The sequence below is a fragment of the Enhydra lutris genome, unplaced genomic scaffold, assembly GCF_002288905.1.
Source record: "Enhydra lutris kenyoni isolate GAN:26980312 unplaced genomic scaffold, ASM228890v2 scaffoldscaffold2, whole genome shotgun sequence".
NCBI lineage: Eukaryota > Metazoa > Chordata > Mammalia > Carnivora > Mustelidae > Enhydra > Enhydra lutris.
In genome coordinates, this window is record NW_019154086.1 from 15,590,964 (window position 1) to 15,608,710 (window position 17,747).

Consider the following 17,747-nt stretch of genomic DNA (forward strand, 5'->3'; position numbering starts at 1 on the left):
GTTTTTAAAAACTTCTTTTTATCCTTTGCTCTGATTCTACAATAACCAAGAATTTTTCAGATATGCAATGAGATGTACTGAGCAGAACGATCTTATAGGAAGTTCCTGTGTCTTATTTCAACAATCCACTTGGATCATATGTTGCAGAAGAGTGCCTTAGCATTCTTATTTTAAAAAACACCTACTTGAATCAATTCAAAAATTGTGGTATACTTTCCAACAATAAACTGTTACATGGAACAGTGAATAAACATCAAAGACATTATTCTAAGCAAAAGAACCTGCACCTAACATAATACATACTCCATGATAAAAGTGAGACTGGCACTGAGCAAGGGCTGGTGATGGGGAATGACCAAAATTTCTGGTGTGATAAAAATGTACTATAGCTAAATAGGCACGGAGATTACATGGGTATGTCCTTTTGTTGGTTAAGATGTCTGCATTTCAATTTATGTGATTTTTTTCTATAAAAATACAAGTGGTGTTGTGGGTTGTGAGGAGATGTACAGACAACAGAAAAATAGTAGAATGTAGATAGTTGACGAAGCCAAGTGAGGCATATGGAAAGTTCGTTATGCTCTTCTGTTTATTATGTACATATTAAAAACAGACATATAAAACCACCTATTTGTATTTTTATTATTCAATGCCCTTCTTTAGGACTTCATTATCCTTAGGCTAGTTAATAAAACAGAGTTCCTAATATTGGAAAAAGAGGTAGTTTTATATTAATTCCTCTAATAATCATTTTACCTAACAGTATTTAGGATATTAAGTCAGATGCTGCTATTCACTTTGAATAAATTATTTTTAGTAGTCTTTATTTACAATTCACAACCTGCCTTCTCCTTCTCCTTCCCTGCCCACAAAATTGAGGATGGTTTTGTTATTTTTTTTTTAAATGTGAATAAAACCATAAGACACAGAGATCTTAAGATAATTGCAAGAGGAAGGGATAAATAAATCAGGAGCCAATGGTATAAGTCATTATGGTTAATCAGAGCTTCTTAGCAACCAGGGCAGAGAAAGAGAGGGAGAGAATTGAAGAAATCTGAATAAAGTCTATAATTGGTTAACAGCGCCACATCAATGTTAATTTTATGGCTTTGACAACTGAATAATATTATATAAAATGTTAGTATGAGAGAAGTCTGGAATAAAGTCACACAGATTCTCTAAATAATCTATTTGAAAATTTTTATGAGTTGAAATTATTTCAAAGAAAAGGGAAGGGAATGGAAGGAAAGAAAAGGGGCAAATAGGAAAGGGAAGAGAAGGGAAGAGAAGAGGAGGAGAGGGAAGAAAGGGAAAGGAAAAAGAAAAGAAAAAAGAAAAGGAAAGAAAAAAGACATTAAGAAAAAAGAAAAATAAAAGAGAAAAGAGAAATGAGAAAAATGAATGAAACAAACGAAACAAAAGAAATGAAACGAAATGAAAAGAAAAAAAGAGAAGAGAAAAAAATTCTGAGATTGCTTGAGACTCTGGCTAACATTTTGCTAGATATAATAGAATTCTATAATTATGAAATGATCTGAGCCAAAAAAAATATTAAGAGCAAATGTTGCCAACTGGTCAATTCACCGCCTTGAACAGTAGCATAAAGTAGCTTTTGATAGCCTTACAGCCCATTGATTTGTCACAAAAAAGTTAACTGTCATATGCAGACTTGCAACTGCCCCTCAGAACAATGTATTACTTAAAATATAACCCCCGGGAAATTTTACTAGTTACCAAGCACATTTAGATACAGCCTTAAGAAAAACAGATACTGCAACAGGACTCTGGGGGAGAGGACGATATATGGCCTTGAAGCTGAGCAGCTGGGAACGCCCGGCCTGCTCAGGGCGGAATGCCGCCTGCATCATTTTTCTGTTACCTCCCCTTTCCTCCCCAGAGAGCCCCTGTGGCTACTTAGATAAGTCCTTTGAATGTGCTTATTCAACTATAAACTTTATACTACTTGTACAGACATATTCTGCCCTCCTTCTTGTTGATCTACATGGCATATGACTAACGTTTGACCTCCATCAACTCTTCTGTTGGTTACTGTTTCTATCTAATAAAAGCGAGACTGTGGAGTTGCTCCGGGCAGCAGTCTTTTCAACTGTTGTCCCCTACTCCCAATCTCTTGCAGCTGACTTGTTTGTGCCCAATTCTTCTCCCGTTCGCCAACTGGAAGCGGCACAGACTCTTGAAGCTGAGGTGTTATTACACAGGGAGGTTAGAGCCTATGCAAATGAGAGAAGTGGACTGGCATTTTTGGTGATGTAGATGGACATTTCCTAATTTTAATGTCAAAATTCTAATAATGAGACAATAGACTGTAAAAAATACCTATTGATAAGGTCTCAAGGAAAATTCTTTTTTTTTTTTTAAAGATTTTATTAATTTGACAGAGATCACAAGTAGGCAGAGAGGCAGGCAGAGAGAGAGAGAGAGAGAGAGAGGAGGAAGCAGGCTCCCTGCCGAGCAGAGAGCCTGATGTGGGGCTCGATCCCAGGACCCTGGAATCATGACCCGAGCCAAGGCGAGGCTTTAACCGACTGAGCCACCCAGGCGCCCCTCAAGGAAAATTCTTAAATGAATTAATAGCAATGTACTTTAGAGGATAAAGCAGTAATCAGTAGACCTAACAAAATTTATAAATTATAACTCATATTTGATTCAATTTACTTCATTGTTGGAAAGTTAATATACATAGAGAGAGGACAAGTGGACTTGAACAAGATAATTAGAAACTTTTGTGGTATTTTGTAGAAAATAGGGAAAAATTTTGGCAGAACACATGAATAATTACATGATTTTGTTGTTGTTGTTGTTAGTTTAATTACTGATTGTAGTGTCATGGTTAATGGGTTACTCTCACCCTGGAAGAAGGTTCACAGAGCTTATTCCACAGCCAAGACTATATATATATATATATATATATATATTTTTTTTTTTTTTTTACAGCCAAGACGATATTAATGGACCACTTGTCAATGATATATTGGACAGAAATTCAATGATGCAGGGAGCACCCGCCAAATTCAGTTGTCTTCTGTCTGCTACATGACCCCCCAATAACATGAACACAACTTACTGAGAAAGAGAAGGATGTCTGATGCAAAGATGGCCATTTTCTATGCTGCCAGTGATTAAGATCCCTTCCCTTAGGGAGCCAGGCAAGTTGATCATATTAACTCCATTTTTCTTCAGCATCATTTCCCACTGCTTAAGTCACCTAACCAGACCATGTGTACCCCTAGACTCTGTGCTTTAAATAATTACAGACACCCTAAAGCAGCAGGTATTTCAACCTTCTAGGTATTTGTATATATTTTCCACCTATATGGAGTGCCTATCCCACCTGGTATAATTTAACTTTCAGTCAGTCAATAATATATAAAATATGAAAATATGCAACTTATCCAGACAAAAATCCATTACAGACTGTTACAGACTTTAAAAAAGTTTTGTTGAAATAGAGTGATAGCAGATAAAAATCATTTTTTGAATATGGAGTGGTAAGAATTCTTCAACTTTGCTATCCCTTGACTAATCCAGCATGTACTTACAAATTATAGCATGTAGTGTTTAAAAGAATGGGAAAGATTAACTGCACACTTACCCACACTTGGATAACCTGGCGTTGAAGGGTCTCCTCCTGGGTTCAGTGATACCATGAAGGTATCATGGCTAAGATTTGCAGTCTTTGGTAAATCACAAGGATCAATATATAGAAGAACACCACCAAATCCAGCCTTTTCTAATAAGGAAAGCTAAAAGAGAAGAGAAAACTATTAGTTTAATAGTTTTTAATAGCTTAATAGTTTAAATATTAACTTAATATTAAAAATATTATCATATATACATTGAAAGTACTGCCATTTCATAACTAAGTAAAATGACTCCCCCCCAAAATTAAAATAAAATAAGATGACTCTCTTTTCTGGGTTTTTCTTTTGAAATGATTAGGCATTTCAGATTTCCCAATTATCAAGCCCAGTCACAGAGTTATTCCACTGGCTCTTCCTTTTTTTCCTCTGTCTCAACATTATTGTAGCCGCATTCCTATAATATCTATGTTTGATTTTAGTTGTCTGCACATGGAATTTCTCCCTCCCTCATTTTTAATTATCTAAGTAGATCTGGAGTCTCACTTTCATGAGATTAACAAAGGATCTACGAAAGACAAAATTCTGCTGTAAAAGAATTTTTCTGGCTGCTATAATGTCTTTCCCTTAAAGCAGAAGTCACCTACAATATTCTGAGATTATTTCCTAGAGGGCTAAGTCTGTCATACTAGTTGCTAATATGTTGAAATATTTCACACCATTTGGCAAATAGCCGCTGTCCCGAAGGCCCCCTGTCCTAGACACTCTAGTCTGTGCCCAGGATATTCCAGTCATACCTCTCAGATATAGCAGCTGAGGGATGGAAAGAACCCAGGGGCCTCCTTCTGAATGGTCAGTTCCGGCTCTGTCTTTGTCATGAAAGATTTTGAGAACAGTTCCTGATTACTTCACTTGAGACATATCTAATGCAGATGCCTCTCTGTTCTTCAGTATGTACACAATATATAAGTATGATGGGGCAGATGAACTTGCCATTTCATGTTGTTTCTGTTTTAACTTGGTAAATTAATTGTTGGGATAAAGTGCTTATATATCTTAGTGTGACTTACCTGGTGTGAAAAACAATGATCATAATTTGGTAAACCATGTGTTTCCAATGAGAGAGGAAAAGCCCTAAGGGAACATGGGGGAGGGCAATAATGGAGACTATAACTAGGAATCATACTAAGTGTAGGCGGTTGCTGTCCCTTGTGTGACTGTAGTTGACACCTATATTTCACTTCCCAGTAACTGCTTTACTTATTTATTAAGTTTTACAGTGACCTAAGCAAGGCAGCAGCTGTGGGCCTAGCTGAGCCCCTCCCCGAGGAGCGAACCACCCTTATCTTCTCTACAATGTACATTTGCTCTTAACAGGCACATAGTAGTCATTCACCAGTATTGTTAAATGAAGGAACAAATGAGAAAGATGCTGGTTTGGCACAGTACCTACTCTTTAAAAAAAACACAGAGAGAGAATTCTGAGAAAATACTTAGGATGCACTTTTTGTTGTTGTTTTAAAGATTTATTTATTTATTTATTTATTTATTTGAGAGAGAGTAAGAGACAGTGCATGTGCATGTGGTAGGGAGGGGCAAAGCGAGTGGGAGAGTAGCTCCAGCAGATTCCCTGCTAAGCGCAAAGCCTGATGTAGGGCTCCAGCCCAAGACCTGAGAGCATAACCTGAGCTGAAATCAACAGCCAGATGCTCAACCCACTGAGCCACCCAGGTGTCCCGGGATGCAGTTCTATTGGAAAAATAAAACATATAATTGTACATATAATATGGTTTTTACATAAGAGAAGTAATGTGCAGAATAATAAAAAAATACTTGATGTAAGTACACCACATTAAAGGCATTTTTTTCAACTCTTTTAAAAATATTCTGTACTTTCCAATTTTTGACTAATGGACGAGTATGTATTATTTAATTAATATGTTATATTAAATAAGGTCTATTTAATTATTAATCAGAAAAAATAACCTTGTGAACCTAAGCAAAGAACAATTGACTCCTGTTGAATTAGGATTTTCTCATCAGTGTTTTAATGAAAAGAGAGGAGGATTTAGGGAGAGGGGAAGAATGAGAAAAGGAAAAAAGAACAAAGAATATGTCAATAAGAGGGCCACATTTAAGACTGTCTCTCCAAAAGCTCACACTGAAGTCCTTAGGGAGGGCTTCTATTGTTTAGATGCTGAAATTACTACTTTTATAAAGAATGACCAATGGAATGATTTCGAATGTTCTGCTTACTATAGAAGAATAAATCAAGAAAAATATGAACAATTCTAGAAAGGAGTTTTTAAATATTAAAATTACTTTTTAAAATTATTAAAGTGACTTGTGATCATTAGAGAAAAAAGATACAGCCAAAATATAATAATAATAATAATAGCAATAGTCCTAGTAACCTATCTGTCAAGAAATAGCAAATGTTAATATGTTGGAGTTTCTAAACCCTTTTATTTACACGTATACTTATAAAATAAGACCACACACCATAAATTTTGCAATCTATTTTTTCCACTTAAAAGCACATACTAAATATCTTCCATGTTGATAAGTACACTTCTATACAACATTAATAGCTGTATACTATACATACGTGAATGTTATAAATAATATAATAATAAAATATAGAAAGGCTGAAATCATGCCATTTGCAATGATGTAGATGGAGCTACAGGGTATTATGCCAAGTGAAATAATTAGGCAGAGAAAGACAAATACCATACGATTTCACTCATGTGGAATTTAGAAACAAAACAGCTGAATATATCAGAAGGAAAAAAGCAGAGAGAGGGAAGTAAACCATAAGAGACTCAAATATAGAGAACAAACTGGGGGCTGAGGGAGGGAGGTGGGTGGCTGATGGGCTAGATGGGTGAAGGAGATCAAGGAGGGCACTTAATTGTGATGAACACTGGGCATTGCATATAAGCGACGAATCACTAAATGCTACTCCTGAGACCAATATTACACTACATGCTAACTAAAATTTAAATAAAAATTTGAAACAAAAAAATATATAGAAAGGCTATCAAATGTTATTTGACCAATCCTTGGCCATTGGTTTTATAAATTTTGAATTTTTTATATCATACTTCAACAAACTTCTTTATAGCTAAATGATGGGACAAAATATATTTTTTCATAAAGTATATTTCCACAGGTAGAATTTCTAGGTGAAAGTATTGCTACTTTTATGATTTTTGATAAACTATTTTCCCTCTAGAAAAACTATAACAAGTTACATTCTTACCAGTCGTATATCTGAGTACTTGTTTCCTCTATCACCAGCATTGAATATTATTTTTTAAGAAATATTTGCCAATCTAGCTAAAAATTATTTGTCCATTTTTTAAATTTACAAGTGAAGTTAAATTTATTTTTGTTTTTAACTTTGGCCACTTGCATTTTTTTTTTTTTTTGAGAATTACCTGCTAGTGAAAATTTTTATGATTTCTGGGGTACTTAATCATTCACAACTATATATTGAGCATCAATTTTGTGCAGGTAATATGCTGGCATTGGCATATGGAGATAACCTAACCTGCTCTGCTCTCAGGAGGTTCATTTAACCAGTGGAATGATGAATAGTTTTCATCTTAAGTGTTAACATCAATTAACTGGCAATGAGTGACTGCCTGGGGAAGCGTTTTGAGGCCAAGTTCAGGGTCAGTGAAAAGTGGAAAATGGTTCTATGAGAGATGTCTGCCATGGACACAAGAAAGCCAGTAATTAACTATTTGACTATTGAAAATTTATGAAATCTCATGACTTAGAATTTATCATAATGAAAAATAAAATGCTACAGTTGCATATTTTGATTCTTCTATTATGTTTGGTAATACACTGTGATTGCTTTTATAATCAATATAGATCATGATATTTTTCTATACATGACAGCTTATAATGAGGCAAAGCAGTTTAACAGTATGGTATCTTCTGCCAGAGTTGATTAATTCCCTACAACCCTGCAGAGATAGCCCTATATGTGATTTTTATCCCCTCTTCTAATCCTCTGCCTGCAATGGTTGGACCTAAGGTATAAACTTCTCCAATTTTATCAAATCTAGTTCTAGTCCCTTGTTTGCTGCCATAGAGCTCTTAAATAAGTGGCTTAATTTGGTGACCTAATTTTAGAAATTATCTATTGCTGGATTTCCACTGAAGTTAGCAATTGAGGAAAAGGCCTATATTAAATCAGATTTAAAAAAAAAAAAAGTTCCTCTGCATTGTTAGCATTGCATTTTGAACACAGTGACGTAGTGGTTGCCTAAAATACTCAAAGGAGCTACTATTCTGGTGAGATCATATTCTTCAAATGCATTCAAATTCAAATTGCATTTCATATGGCAAGTCCATATGAAAAGGATGAAGGCACCTGTCATCAGGTTGTCTGCTTTTGACTGTTCCTGGGAGCACAGGTGAAAATTGTTAGCCCCGCCCAGCACCTTTCATTGCTTTAGATTGTTTTAGCCCAGGATGATGATTATACTAGGGGTCCAATTCTTGAAAAGAGAGGGCAAATGTAAGGCTAAGATTTCCTAATACTACGTTGATTATCCTTTGCTTCTCTTTCTCAAGTATATGTATAATGAGTTTGGGATTCTTTATCATGCTTTCCACCTTGTAAACTAAAACAGTGTTTGACATAATAGAGCCAGTTAGAAACTGGAACACAGACATAAAAAAATGAGTCAAGCAAACGGTATTGAGCTCCAGTGTTATAAGGTCATGTACAGCAAACCGCAGCCACTGGCTAGTATACTATACTGACCCATTAGGCTGTACCGCCCCGCAAGTGCACAATTTCCTAATTTACACAAAGTGCCATAGGAGCATGTTTCCATGAAAATAGAATGTGTCATACTCACATAGCTTTGACTCTTTTATTTAGCTCTAAGATGACTAAGTGCCGAGCCAACATGAACCTTGCTTAAGTATTCGTGGGAGCTAAGATCTCAACACACCTGCGATGCCTGAGGTAGGTCCTGGACTAGAAACTGAGAAACGGTCAATGGTCATCCTGGAACACTTTCCTATTTCTATATACAGAGTCAGTCAATTCCCTTCAAGCTAGGTCATGGCTCCACCATTCGAAGCAATTATAGTCCTTAAAGTAAAATTTTATTGTATTTTTTATCTCTAGAAATTCATAAGGATTTGATGGGTATTTTTAGTAGCGTAGGCTATGATCTGCTTGAAGACAGGAATGCTATTGCTTTATTTTATATCCCCAGTGCCTAGCATAGCACCTGGCACAAAATGATTTCTCTATTGTTGAGTTAATGAGTAAATTAGTGTATGTTTCAATGAATGAATGAATACATAATGCATATAGGGACAAATGTATTACATGAATGTTATTTCGTTCTATATTTCACACCCACTGGCTTGGAAAACATGCAATACATTTTGTTTGTGGCATTTTGTATATATGTCTGTTGGAATATGAATGTAAATATTAATCCAACCTGTCTCTGAAATTAAAATAAATACACATACTCAATTAAATGTGTTGCTTTCTCCTTAGACTTCTATAAAAATGCATAATTAAAACAGAATTTGTTTTGATTTTTATTTCATTTTATGTTTTGTTATCTAAGAGTTAGAGATAAGGAGCAGTGGAGACTAAGGCACTGGGATTTGAACATGTGAGTTTGTCTTGGTTGACAGGGTCATGCAGATAAAAGGTCTTTGGCTAACTTCAAGATGACTGATCCCATATTTCTTGCCATGAACCATATTAATACATTTCTCCTCGTGTATAGTGTATACAGTTAGGTCCTAACAGTTGCCAAATAATTGCCTCTGAAATAAATAATACTAGAAATCCATGGGCAGGATATAGCGGTCTTACTGAGCAGATCTTACAAAATTCAAAGTTCCCTGAAAACTACTCATTCAGGGAATAAGTAGTCTGATACCTAAAAATGGTCCAACATAGGTTTATATTCCCATTGCCTGAAGACTGGCAGTATTGGGGTGGGGGCATGGTATTCATACATTCAGGGAAAAAAAAAAAATCATTCATAGGAGGTCAAAGCCAGGAATCATGAAAGAGAAAGGACCCTGTTCTGGTATTTGTCATGTAACTTCTTCCCTTATTGACTTCTATTCTTTTCAATCAAAATGTTTTCTCTATTCCAGAAGGAGGGTGCTGCTATGAATTAGACAATCCACTTCTCCAGTGTCTTCACCATGAATTCTACAGCTAGACTTTAATCCATCTATAGATGTTCCTAAGTTGTCAGTTCATCCTTTAGAACCCACTGAACACCAGCCTTGCTCTTTTTATTTTTCACTGGTTACAATGTGTGGAATCCCTCAACTACCACCTGATTTTAAGAACCAAAGGTAGAAGCTTGTGATTTTGGGGCACCTGGGTGGCTCAGTGGGTTAAGCCTCTGCCTTTGGCTCAGGTCATGATCTCAGGGTCCTGGGATGGAGCCCTGCATCGGGCTCTCTGCTCAGCAGGGAGTCTGCTTCTCCCTCTCTCTCTCTCTGCCTGTCTTTCTGCCTTCTTATGATTTCTTTCTCTCTCTGTCAGATAAATAAATTTAAAAATCTTAAAAGAATATTTCTAAGATAATTTTTAAAAAAAGAAGCTTGTGATTCTGTTTTTTAACTTCTTCAAAATATTGGCTGAGCACTAGAACCATTTCTCTGGTCTCCATAGCTAGAAAAGCTCTCTGAGTCTTCATGTGGAAAACAAGAGTAAATATAAAAAGAGGAAATATATAAGAGGGACTTAATTTTACAAATAAAATTAAGGTCTACTGTTATGGGCTGAATTTTGTTCCCCTAAGATTCACAAGTTTACGTCCTAACCTTCAGTACCTCAGAATGTGAGTGTATTTGGAAATAGAGCCTTTAAAGTAAATAAGGTTAAATGAGGTCATACTGATGGACTGTAATCCAGTATGACTAGTGTCCTTAAGAAGAAGAGAGATAGACATCAGAAATGTGTGTACATAGAGAAAAGGGATATGAGGACTGAGCAAAAAGGAAGCAATTGACAGGCCAAGAAGAAAGACCTTAGGATAAACCAAACTTGTCAATACCTTGATATTCAATTTTCAGTCCTTCAAACTGTAAGAAAATAAATCCCTCTTGAAACTACCTAGTCTGTGGTATTTTGTTACGGCAGCTCTAGCAAACTCGCATATTCACATAAGGTGCCAGACTTTATACAAAGACTCCGGAAAATAATTGCGATCAGAATCTAAGTCTTCTGAGTCTTTTTGAAATTAAATTGTGAAGTACTAGTTGCACATCTACTGTGAGCTAGATACTGTCCCCAAAGTTATTAGTGGAATTTCATTCAGAATATCTGGTATGTCATTTCAATTCCCACTATGTAGTTGTTGAAGTCGTGATTCAGAAAGGTTAAAAAGCTGATCCACAGTCAGAACAACTAAGTGGTAATTCCAGGGATCAAACTAGAATTTTCCAATTTCAAGTTTGGCAATCTTTCTGCTAAAGCAGAGCTTTCCTTCCATTTATGTATCTATCCTTTACAAAGATAAATAGAATGGCTAAAGGGTGAATTTATAAAACACATCAGATTCTCTTGCTGTGATTTGCTTTCTGAGAGGATATCGGAATCAATACTGTGTGAATTATATGCCTGTTTATTTAGATTGCTAAAAAGACCTGGATTTTTACAAAGTACTGTCAGGGGATTAATACGCATTATAACAGAAAGCGTTAAGGATTCATGGCTATGGTAACAGAAAAATAAAAATAAACTTAAAAAAAAACATGAACCTAATATTTCATATTAATGAAATGAATATTTATTTATTTCATTTTTTCTTATTCATGTAAACGACATGACTCTGGCATATATGAAAAATAAACATATTGGACACATAATATGTGATCATTCTTTAAGCAGATATTTTGACTTGAGGGCTTAAATTTTATGTTATTCTTCCTTTTTGAGATTGTTTTCCCTGTTTATAGGTTTGTTGTTTTGCCCTTTAATTATGTATTGTATTGTGAGTATACCGTTAAAGAGATTAGTAAGATTCCTGTTTGCTTTGTTATGTTTCAGAAATAAACCCACTTTTCTTTGTTAAAGAAAAAAAAAAAAAGATTATGGTGAGGAATATTCACTGTAATCAGACTGAGTATATCCAAGACATAATCACAGCATTCTTTTTTGATTTCACTGAACACCTCTACTTAGATTTCAAATTGTTTTACTTAATGTATCAAAAGTTATTTAAATAATTCTAGTGAGATTAATAAGAAGCAATGACCTTCTGCTTTTGTGAAGAAAAAACTGGAAGCTATGCAGAAAGTAAAGGTTGCTGCTGAAGTTCTAAAAAGAAACCTCAACTCTTGTCATTACACTTCAAGAAGGAGGGAAGGAAGGAAGAGTGTAGGAAGGAAGGAAGGAAGGAAGAAGGGAAGGGAAGGAAGATCTACTTTGTAATGTATCCTCATGTATAACATTTTTATTTCACTTTAACTAATGTCTCATTGTTGTCTGTGCAATTATTCTCATTTCATAAGTGAAGTAATCATGAAATAAGTATGACTAGATCATGCCATGTAGTTAACAGCATATTCAGAGTAATTTATTTAGTTATGCTTTTCCTATTAAACTGTACCACTTCCAAATCATGAAAAAAAGTAACTTTGCAAATTTCTTTCAATTTTTTAAATGCATATTGTTATTTTATTAACTTTGTAATGTTTCCTGCATAGCAGAAGCCTTATCTTTAAAAAAATTTAATTATGGTGTCATTTTTCCAACTGTAGCTTCAAAATATTGAAGAGAATGATGTATTTTATTTCTACATTTCTTATCTTTCCTATCACTGATGGATCCACCTATGTTACATGGGTCCATTATTCTAGATTCCAGGGTGAGAATACAATGATAGAGTGGGGGTAAGCAAGTATTAACCTAAACCATCTTATTTTCAGGGAGAGGGATTCGAGACTGGGGAAGGAAACACAGTGGCCTGGGGTCTTTTCCTCTATCAAGGAGATTCATGAATTGAATACACATTCATTTCTCTAACATGATTTCATTACTTATAGTCAATATTGAGGAGAAATATACAATTGCTATTAGTAAATAAATTGCTGATATTAATAACTGCAGATACTTCTTTTCCACCTAGAGGCATGCTGTTGCTCTACCAAACAAATCATGTTCAAAAGGAACAAATAATAATAATTTTTAATGTATGCTTCTAACTTAAGAACATATTTAACAAAAGCCACAATAGGGAGAAAACCATGGATAAGAAATAAGAATTATATATCTCTAAAGATATCACAGAAATTTGTTATTGTTTAGGTTTATTGACATAAATAATTTTCTGAGTTTCACTGCATTAAAGAATCAACATACAAAATTTCTATTTCTACTGCCTACAAAATTAGTTATTTAACAGAAATACTAAATAGAGCTCCTAATTTTATACACAAGAAGGAAAAAAAACCTAGCTATATATTTGATATTCAATGTTTTCTTAATTTATAGTATTATGGATCATCATATGAACATTAAAAAAATAAAGTCATCTCTGTAGTGTTTTTAATTTTTTACCTGATATACACTATATATGTGTAGATAGATAAGATATAGATATAGATATGAGGTATATATATATCTTCTCCAAGCTGGGTGGATATGGAGAAAATATGTGAGGAAAAATCGAATGAGTAACATAAAAGAGCATATTTGGAATTACTTTAAAAATTTCACCATAGAAAAACTTCAAATCATGGACTACTTGTAAGTGTTAGATAATGTTCTAAGTTGTTAGAAATACATCTGAGTTTATGGAGTTGTTTTGCTGTAGCTTGGCTTGCAAGTAACATGGCAGATGAAAACCCACTGAACTGAGAGTAAGAGGTCTTGAACTGGTCCGGCCATTAGGCAAGGAATGCTGGGCTTGCCACTGAAAAGCTATGCAGTTCAATTTTCTCATCCATAAAAAGAGATGACATTTGCCCCGTCAGTCACACAAAATGACTGGCAGATTCAAAGGAGGTGGTATGTCTGAAGGACTTTCATGGGTGAGGTGGTTTTGTTTTGATGATGAGAAGGAAAACAAGGAAGAGCACCAGGTTGATAATTGAAAGAGTATAATTTCTCTGCATTCTTCTGGGATAGGGAATGCTATTAAGAAAGCAAAAATTCCGAAAATTACTTATCTTGAAAAAAATGTTTCTTGATATAAAAATGATGAAATTTCATAGGTTTATTTCCAAAAGTAAATATTCATATGACTTAAATCTACTCTTCTATTATCTTTCACTTATTACTGATCTGTTTGCTTTTTGTTATATGTTAGAGAAAACGTGAAAAAAAAAAATTCTAAGATCCTCCCAGGCATACATTTTTCCCCAAACTGCTTTAGTTTCTATTAATTGTTATAATGCTATTACTTGAAATGTTATTTTATATCTTTTAAAATTATGATAATGATTATTACATTTTCCTTACTAATCAAGAAAACATTATTTTTGTTACCTTCTTATTGATTTTCCCCATTTAAAAAAAAAGGCAGTCTACTCCACTGAGACAGAATTTCTCAACCCCTCCTGAAATTAACTTATTTAATTATGTAAAACCTGAGATTTCAATCAGGCATAGGACAAGTTGCCAGAAATGAATAGCCGAAGGACTGTCTTACTCCCAGGCACGCGAAAGCATTATGTATACAGGGGCGTGGATTATTTGCAACTTTTTTTTTCCTCTAGAGAGCAAATGTGATGCATAGGTCTTGCAGAGAATTCAATAAGAATAGAAAAAAAAATTCCATATTATTTTCTCTAATGGCACTAATTAGGAGGATTTATAGTTGCCAAGCAATGGGCAGAGTGTATGTCTCTTGTCCATGCAGTTAATAGATCTTGAGTTGTCTTTGCAATTCTGTCCGGCAAAACCCGACAGGGCCTTTTTATAGCATGAACACATTGGAGGTCACAGAGTTTCCTTTTCCCTGGCCCAGAAAGGCTTCTGATTTTCTTGAGAATCACTATGCCCTTTGGATGAAAAAAAAATTACCTATATGTACATTTTCATTCAGATTTTAGATATTTTTTTAAGTAGCTAAGATAGCAAAGGTCCATTCTGACTCTGAGTTACCTTTTGAAAACTATATGAACTGTTAAGTCTACCTGCTATATTTTTTATTGCAGATGCCTAGGAATTTAGTTCAAAGTATTTTTTCAATGTACTATGTCCCAGGTGACTGCAAACTTCTCCCAGCCCCTAGGACTATATTAAGACAAAACTCTGGACAGAGAAAATATCCAGTTTAATGCCTGAGTGCACAGAAATGAAGGAAAATGATAACTTGCATGTATAGTTCTCAACTAGCCCCAGTGTGATGAGCAGCATTAGACTACCATGGAATACACAACACACACACACACGCACACACACACACACACAGAGGTGTGAAGAACTGAAAAAGCAGAAAACATTAGCATAACTGATTTTATGGTCCATGGCTCCTTTCCATGCAGGTTCATCAGAATAAGACTCCTTTTCTGTGAGAGAATGGTTTCCTATATAGAAATGTCTATCCCATAGGAATATACCTATATACTTTATTAAAGCAGTAATATTAAGCAAAATGATTTTTAGCCAATATCTACCTTACCTAGGCATTTCTAGAATGTTTAAAAGCTGTTGTGCACCTCAAATGGGAGTAAATAATTACTTTGTTTTCTCTTTTAATTGAATAAGTTTTGCTCATGTTGTGATAACAGGTTTATTTGAAAGTGAAAGTAATTTGTTACAGAACAGCAGCTTTTACAAATGGAAACTTCTACAACAGAGCATTGTGAGATGTTTAAATATTAACCAGACATATTGTTCACTCTCAACACTAAATTTCAGAAACTTAATACAAATTAAGTACATATATTATATTGCTGGGTCTTGCTTACCAGTGCTAAGAAATCCAAAATGTTCAATTCTAATTAAAAATGAAATTGAACTGCAATTCCCTGGAAACAAAGGCTGATCAGACTCAATAAGCTTTACTTAATTTATTTCAGAAACAAAATAATTGAATTGCTCATAGACAAAGAAAAAAATGCTTCCAAATCTTTTGCAATTCTATTATATTGAGGGGAAATACAATTTATATATAAAATCTGTATTTTATATATAAGTGTAAATTTATATATAAATCTTTTGCAATTTCTATTATATTTTCTAATGTTCACAGTTGATTGCATATCTCATATATATGTTTCAAGACACTTAAGGGTTTAAGAATATCCCAGATATCTTTATTATTCACAACTTCCATATGTATACCATACATACATTTACTAGGGCTGCACCATAAATTATATCCTTGAACTTCTCCTTTTTTAATTTTAAAAGATATAAAAGGACCATTATTCTTCACTGTAAATTTTTTACTTGGGTTAGTATTAAAAAGAAAAAAAAAAAGACTTTCCTAAATGCTTGACTAACATCATTTTTTTTTAATTTTTTAAAGATTTTATTTATTTGACAGAGATCACAAGCAGGCAGAGAGGCAGGCAGAGAGAGAGGAGGAAGCAGGCTCCCCGCTGAGCAGAGAGCCCGACTCGGGGCCTGATCCCAGGACCCTGAGATCACGACCCGAGCCGAAGGCAGCGGCCCAACCCACTGAGCCACCCAGGCACCCCTTGACTAACATCATTTAATTGTCAGACCACCCTGGGAGATTTTTAAGATTACACTTACTATTTTTCTTATTTGTATCTGGTTTTTGTTTTTTCAACTTCAGAAAACTTCTGAAAACTGTGGCTCAGTGAGGTATTGTAACTTTTCTGTGGTTAGATAGCTTGTGTTAATGAAGATGGAAAAACTGGTTTTAAGCTAATAGGAAAAATGGAAAAATAAACTAAACATGAATGAAGAGTATACTATTGGACAAAGAGCGATCAAATTATCCCAGGCTCCCCTCTCTTTGTGTTTTCAGTTGTTTTATATCAGGATTCAGTTTGAGATCACAGGGTCCTGACACAACTAAGCCCAGAAGGTTCAAAATGGAACGGCTCCTTCATCTTCAGAAAGAGTATTCTTTGGATATGAAGTTGGATTAAGGAACAATGATTCTAGAATTGTCCTAGAGAGTATCTCTACCCTGTTCTGGACTTTTGTAAGAACAGAAGATGCCAAACAATGAAATAAGAATGAATACTTCTGCAGGAGATAGATTTACGCAGGAGAAATGTCCATCTGTCAGGGAATTAATAGAAGTCACCCTAGCACTGGACACAAGTTTTATCTAAATCCACTCCTCTAATAGTATTTGCCTTGCTAAGGTCAAATTAATAAGATGAGATAAATGAAATGATAAGACTTTTAAACAGGCATATGTAAGACAGTGCCATCATCATAATTATTCCTGCAGTGCGCTTTTATTAGATCTCAAACATGCTTAGGAGGATAGATCAAAAAGTATGAGTGTAACAAAGCCGGATGAACATATCAAATCAGGAAATAGGGGAAAAATAATAAACATTATGTACAATTAAGAAAAATAAAGCATATAAATTTTTATGCTGAAAAAAACAACAACAGATGAATCATCCCATTAAAATCAGAGATGTCTGAAAAGAAACAAAATCTTGGCAATATGTTTTTTACAAGAAGCTTTTTGAAACGAAATAATAATGATTGAAGGAAATGATAAGCAAACAGGCACTTGGCAAATAAAAAAATTTAGAAGAGGGACATTCACATAAAATATCTGAAATTAAAAGCAATAAAGATTAAAGATATGCCTTATGGAATGAAAAAATAAAATCAGCAAAATAGATAAAGGATATTCCACAAATACGAGTGTAATAAACAGCATAATGGCAAACTAAAAATATATTGAGAATGCAAGATGAAATTCTAAAAATAGACTTATATGGGGGATATACTTCTTTTAGAATTGGACAAATTCTAAAGCCAAAAATATAAGATGTACAGGAATCAAATAATTAAATAATGAATTTTATGAACTTAACATTTTTCACAGAGCTCATGCATACCCGCAAATCATTTTACATGAACTTTGCCGCCAAGAAAATCTTTCAAAAATTCTAAAAGCTATATTCGTATTGGTGACATAGTTACCATAATCTAATCAATTAGAAATGAATAAAACC

General features: G+C 34.3%; 1 protein-coding gene across 2 annotated transcripts in view; it reads right to left on the bottom strand.

Annotated features, from left to right (window-relative positions):
• Window positions 1-17,747, bottom strand: part of LOC111148153 (N-acetylated alpha-linked acidic dipeptidase like 2) — a 1,315,835-nt gene that overhangs the window by 470,207 nt on the left and 827,881 nt on the right. For both annotated transcript variants that reach the window (XM_022504603.1, XM_022504596.1), the window contains one exon: window positions 3,614-3,764. In XM_022504603.1, coding sequence (XP_022360311.1) covers window positions 3,614-3,764 — 151 coding nt within the window. The remainder of the gene's footprint in view (window positions 1-3,613; window positions 3,765-17,747) is intronic.